This window comes from Melanotaenia boesemani, chromosome 11 (assembly GCF_017639745.1).
Source record: "Melanotaenia boesemani isolate fMelBoe1 chromosome 11, fMelBoe1.pri, whole genome shotgun sequence".
Lineage (NCBI taxonomy): Eukaryota > Metazoa > Chordata > Actinopteri > Atheriniformes > Melanotaeniidae > Melanotaenia > Melanotaenia boesemani.
Window position 1 is genome coordinate 17948866 of NC_055692.1, and position 6693 is coordinate 17955558.

Sequence of the window (6693 nt, forward strand, 5' to 3'; positions counted from 1 at the left end):
GATGAAATCCTGCTAAAACGACCGACCCCACGACCCAGCATGGGAATCGGACCAGAGATAAAAACAGACTTGCCACAAGCTGATGAAAACTCAAAGAGATCCTTAAAGTCTAACTTTGTAATTTCAGACTCTCGACGTGCAGTGTCATTAGTCCCTAAGTGGATAATTACGCTGTTTATAGTGGGGGCCGCTGCCTGCAGCAGCCCTGGTAGTTTGTCCAGCAAAGTGCGCACAGTAGCTGCAGGAAAACTCATGAGTATTATGTCTACACACTTTTCACAAACAGATGTCTGTATGAGACTATTCTATATCAAGCAGGCTGTCCTGATTCCCAAGTGAACTGTTGAAGATTATAGGACATTTCTGCATGCACTTCGTCCAAGTAAAAGCACATAACATGAAGACAAAATAATTACATTCTCAACAATACCAACAGCTTCCAGTCCTTTTGTAATAGCAATTAGACTTTAGTAAAATTTTAATCCCTAACACACAAGTTTTTTTTTTTTTTTTAGAAATAACAAAAACAAGTATAATATGATTCTAAGAGACTCTTTGAAGTGTGAATGATAAAATTTGAAGTGTTTCTTTATCTTCATCTTCATAATCAATGGATCTTCAGTTGTAAATAATTTAAGACATGGCATTTTCTTTAAACTATATATAACAGCTAATGGAACAAATTAAAATAACTTATTTAGGCCAGGAACAATCTCCAACCACTCCAAATCGGCCAAAGCTTTTTGTCTGAGATATTTCTCCAAGCAAAAGATGGCAATGGGGTCAGTATCCACATCAAACTTATTGGCAAAAAGGTGGTCCTGTTCAAGCAGCCACTGCAGGTCTCCAGCGCCATATACACATACTGACCTGACATGGTTGCCTTTACACTCTGGGTACACAGCCCCCACTGAATCCTCTGACCCCTCATGCCACTGCCACTTTACCAGCCGAGCAATTGCATTTACATCCGACATGTCATATTTACGGTGGGGCCACTTAGAGCCAGGAACACCAGGGACTCGTTGAATGGTTGCCCAGAGATGCTCATCAGGACTGTAAGTGTCTTTGGACCACTCTATCAGTGCACGTATTCGATGGTCTTTCAACACACTGTGGACATATCCTCGGCTAACCACAATGTAGGCATTTCCTGACATGATGGGCAGATTGAAAGGAGGTGGATCCTTTGTTTCTTTTGTCGTCTGAAAACATTAAAGAAGCAAATCAGCATGATGTTGATCGGTCATTAATTCAGTCTGAACAAAACGTTTGTGTAATGACCATTAGTCCATCAATCCACGTTATCTATAGTCTCCAAAAGACTTACCTGGATTCCTCCATTAACGATCTGATGAACATATGACACTCTCCACTTCTTTTCTGGAGGCATGCTTTCAGACTCCAAGCTGTTCCCGCCCCTCAGGGTGCGCAGCATTCTTACCATCTCCAAGTTGGTTTTCAGAGGGAAGTCCTGACCACAAAGGTTGATAAAGTATTTCCACTTTGTGCTGGCATTATAGAGATCAGCCATGCAATTAAGGTCAGCTTGGACACGTGGCCAGCCAGCATAGACCACATTCTCAGCCTGGCTGACCAGGAAGACATTGGGGAAACAGGAGGCAATAGCACTGATGGCAGAGGAGACAGAAGCTTCTGATTTTTTGTCCACATGAACACAATAAATATTTTGAGGTGCATAAATCGCCCGCAGTAGTCGTTCAAAGTTCTGCACCTAAAATTAAAGAAAAATTGAAGTTAAATTGTTGATATATTATGTATATATTTTAAAATGTCATTGCTTTACATGTAGATGCATTAAAAGGGGCATTCCCACCGAGAGTACAATTAAATGATAACTGAAACAATTGCAGCTGCACATTTTCAGTCTCATACGAGACATAATTAGTGGATCTTTTTTTCTATAATGCAACACAACAAAGTCTTTCATTAGATCTATACAACTCTGAAACATAAAAGACCAGTCATTATCATGTGTGTTGTGTTTCCAAACTTGTTTCAGAAGCACACAGAACATGATATGTTATGTGACATACGACACCTTTCTGTAAAATGTTTAATTTTCCTCTTTAATTAATGACAACAGTAAATCCTTTAGACTTACTGTATAGATTTAGCCTGTTTTTATTTTTTACCCCCTTTTAAGTTAAATGAACACTTCAGAATTTTCCTACCTTGTGATGCACAACCATAGAGTAAGCCAGAGGAAAGTCCTCCTCTTCCTTGCTTAATGGGAATGTTACATATTTCCTACTTAACTTGAAAGCCCTGTTAAATTTAAAAAAAAAAGCATATTAATACATGCTTTGTTTAATAATATTACATTACAGAAACTTGTGTCTTGATGCAACTCACCTGCAATCTTGCGTTGCATTAATATAATAGTCATCAGGGATCTGAATACTCTTGCGGAAATGTTTAGTGATAGTCAGTATTTTGGCCTGCTCTACCGCCTCCCGCTCTCCCAGCAGGATAGCTGGACAGTTGTACTCTTTTTCTGGGCTACCATCATCATCTGCATATTCTAACCAGCTGTACTCAAGGAAGCGGGCAGATGTCCAACCATTATCCAGCTGACTGACAAGAAATATCATCCACAGTGATCCCACCACAACAGTGATCCTCAGTAGCAGGACCTGCCAACCTCGTCTCAGAAACTGCATGTTTTTAAATGTGTGACTTCTGCATGTAGTCCAGTTGCAAATAGTTTAAGCCTTTATATTTAATTTTTCAGACACATTCTATAAAAAAATGTGTCTAAAATGATTAAATACATAAATAGAATAATAGGACACATAAAGTGACTAACATGGACTTGTGTGAATTTAGAACTTATGTTAAAATGTCTGATAGATGCTTTGTCCTCTGGTGTCAGTAGAGATGGTTGTCCAAAGTTCCCTTCATTACTAATGAAGGCGAATTATTCACTCCACATGTTATAGTTCCTGAAAGGAATATGAGAAAAATAATATCAATATATCTAACCAGCAATGTTTCCATTCTTTTTAATATACATACTTTAATAAATAATAATATCAGTCAAAACATGAGTACATAACAGAATAAAGAAAGATTTTGCCAGACTAGCAATATCTTTCTAAGTTTTTTTTCTACCTTTCTGTCAACCCAGTAGTGTCAGAATTACAGACACCCATAAATTGTTAGTGCAGAATTACTAATATCTTCAAAAAGGGCAAATTAACAAAAATGAAAATAGTCTGAAAAAGCAATAATTTGCACAAGAGAAATATACATATTTATCAGTCTACATGTAAGCCTGTCTTCTTGTCACTGGATTAACAAATAATTGAAAGAGCATATGAAACTATCCATTCCCTGTTCTCTGACCACAAATGGAGTGGACAGTGGTTCAAAGGAATTTTGACTTCTTAAAAATATTAGCTTGAACACCCCATCTTAAAAACCACGTATGTAAAAACATACACATTTATTCTAAATATCTATTATATATACAAATCCAAAGAGTATCAAAGTAATTTAATTTCTCATTTTCCTGGATATTGCATAAAAGGATGAGACAAAAGAAGAAACAAAACATTTTTATCAGCTTAGTGCAATACAACAAAAGAAAATACATAAGCACAAAGGCAGACAATATCCTAAAATAGACTGATAATCACAGACAAGAGAGATTTCTGACATAATAAGTTAATGTTTGTGTCATGACTGAAGTTCCAGACTCTAAAAGGAAGTAAAACAGCATTACAAAACCAGCTGGGCCAGTTTTTCAACCAACAATTACAATGTCACAGAAAGTGTACACAAATAACGGATTCTTCTTTCAATTTCTTTAAATTTGAATAAATTCTTATGCAAACCTTGGTTTTTTCTTCTCTTGTCTGTTGTTTTGTGTGCACTATAATTGATTATTTAATGACTAAACAGGAATTAAAGAGAAAAGTCACTTCAAAACACAAAAAAATTAAAGAAATCTATTTTGTTACAGAATTATGTTACAGGAGTACAGAATTCTTTAAGAAAAAAAACTGTGACGGTACAAGTGAAAAAGTCAAATGAATGAATCAATAAGATGAGTGTAAAAAAAAGATGTAGCTAAAGAAAGAAGTCATTTGTAGTATAAACATATAGTGCAATGTATGAAGCGTGTGGTAAAAACTTGTGATATCACGTAGTTGGTAAATAAACAGCAGAACATAGAAACAGCTCTTACCTGCTGTCAGAGCAAAGTCGTCTATAAATCTGTTCTCCTTAGTTTGCTTGGGTGTCCTTGGGTGTTTAATACAAAGCTGACATACACCAACTGGTGTTACACACCTTTGGTGTATTAAAAAGAGCAGCTGAAAATTGCTGTACTTCCTGTCAGCATTTTTCCAGAATAAGGGTTTACCTGTTGAAGATTGCAATTCACACACACCCTTACACAGTACAATACCCTAACTTATCCTGTATTTTATATTTGTATCTATGTGAATCTTGGTTTTTAGTATTGTTTTTACTGTATGTAGTTTTAAAAATTTTCAATTGTACTAGTCCCATGGCCAGTGTATGCATTAAAATTGTGTTCCAAATGTGCACTAACTAATGTATATTATGAATGACAATAAAAGTGGTTATTCTATTCTATTCTATTCTATTCTATTCTATTTGCACCATGCAACAGCATAGCAGTAGAAAGATGAAAGCTTAAATGAAATTAAATCAAAGTGCAGCACAATACCAAAGCCCAGTATTTAAATTGTGTTGAACAAGTGTGTGTGTGTGTGTGTGTGTGTGTGTGTGTGTGTGTGTGTGTGTGTGTGTGTGTGTGTGTGTGTGTGTGTGTGTGTGTGTGTGTGTGTGTGTGTGTGTGTTTTGTTTTTTTGGGGTTTTTTTTTTGGTTTTTTTTTGTTGTTTTTATGCTCCTGTACTGTTTTACAGAAAGAAACTATAAACAGTCAGTTGTCCGCGTAGGTGGGATCCACAGCAGTACATCTGGAATTCTTCTGGATCTGGTCTGACAACCTGTATCAAGTCCTTTCTGCCATGAATTGTGCAGCAGCCATACCACACTCATACTGAGATAAAACGTGCTCTTAGTTGTGGCTCTTTAAACATTTATGAGCCGTCCATCCTGTCCATTATAACTTCCCTCGTAAAAATCAGTTTTTATTGGGCTTTTTCTTCAGCAGAGATGTGTTCAGGGACCAGGTCAACGTATATGTAATGTGGAATTCTATAAAGTTGCTGTTGTCCACGTGCTCTACCACCTCCCCATGTACGAAGAGAAGAATTGGCACTGAATTGCAGTAAAACTGCAAAAATATTTTAGCAATCCACTCTTACATCCACATCAATCCAAGGAATAGTCGCCATGAAACCAATCATGTCTGAAACCAGGTACCAAGGTGGATAGGTTTGAAACCTCTACCTTCTTCGTTCGATCAGGACAGCGTAACTGCACAACTGAAGGATATGACGTCAATGTGATGAAAACAAGTCAAACGCAACAACAATAATGGCGTCGGTGATCAACTGTGTTTTGGTGCCTTTCCAGACGTCCAGTGTCAACTGCCTGCCTGTATTTCGGGCTCTTGTGATGGTGTTGATGTTGTGAGGGTAATAGTTGCCTGTCGAGTGCCCTGCTGGACACTGTGTCCTAAAGTCTTGCAAAATATCAGCATATTTACTTTGCACAGATTCTCAGTCTACGCCTTTCTCATTTTTCTTTGCTTTGTAGTCCAGCGTTACTTGAAGAAGAAGCTCGACTTCTTCATCAGTCCAAACAAATGTTTCTCTTTTGCCTTGCACTAAATCCTCAGCCATCTTTTCTTCTTCCAATGTGAACTTCCTGCATCATGCAGTGAGCCTTTATCTGTGCACGTGCTACATCTTGTTCTAGCTTTAATCTTAAATCTTTAATCATCATACTCCTTTGTGGGGATGGTGAAGCCCTTCTCTTAGTTTTGGCCACCATTTTCACACCAAAACTGGCTTCAGTGCCGTGTGAAAATAGCCTTAGTGGTTCATTAGCCAGAATTCTTGTCTATAAATTCTCTAACTTTGCATTGTTGGCTTGACTGTTTAGCTTAATCTCTTGCACCTGCACCCTCCGGTACTGGGAGTTAAGGGGCTGACATCCAGTTTTACTGGTGTAACGTCAGCTCAGTAAAACCATTTCTATGACCGCCAAACATAGTTAAGACAACAAACAATTAAAAGACCAGGTACAAATAATTTGTAAACACAAATTATGGCTCCCAGTGTCTACTCAATGGCATGAACATGGACAAACGACTCCTCTTTAGTACATTATACGTACCGCTGCAGCAGGACAAGATATGGAGGAAGAGGCATTGGACTGCAAGCCTCTGCATTAGGTTTCTCTGCTGGTTCAGAGCAAGTGTCAACCTCGGCTGGTAAAAAGTGAAGCCTATGCGGAAGTGCAAAAAATTGCAGTTCACCCCTTATCTGCTAGGGGCTGGCTCCAAAACAGAGTCAATCCCCATAGACTCCCATGTTAAAAAGACCAACTTCACAGCAGAAATAAACATGTTTAAAGCCTGGTACAAAAAAACATTTTAGGACTAATAGGTCAAGTTTACCTTCATGACAGAAGTGAGAGGGGTGAATCTTTTTTTCTAACTCATCCTTTTGGATGTTATTTAATCTTGAAATTCGGCATAATTAGGGGCGTGTCCTTTTGGTTGAGAG

At 37.8% G+C, this 6693-nt stretch overlaps 1 protein-coding gene across 2 annotated transcripts; it reads right to left on the bottom strand.

Moving 5' to 3' along the window:
- Positions 1-538: 538 nt before the first annotated feature.
- Positions 539-4294, bottom strand: LOC121649698 (beta-1,3-galactosyl-O-glycosyl-glycoprotein beta-1,6-N-acetylglucosaminyltransferase-like). Of its 2 annotated transcripts, none has more exons than XM_042000704.1 (5): positions 4214-4294; positions 2377-2966; positions 2196-2289; positions 1331-1474; positions 539-1205 (listed from the first exon to the last, which is right to left on the bottom strand). In XM_042000704.1, exons 2-5 carry the CDS (start codon positions 2682-2684, stop codon positions 684-686), a joined length of 1068 nt encoding a protein of 355 aa, XP_041856638.1. In that variant the 5' UTR covers positions 2685-2966; positions 4214-4294; the 3' UTR covers positions 539-683. The 2 variants fall into 2 exon arrangements, with proteins under 2 accessions (XP_041856638.1, XP_041856637.1); XM_042000703.1 differs by having other exon boundaries at positions 543-1205; positions 1331-1735.
- Between the last annotated feature and the right edge of the window lie 2399 nt (positions 4295-6693).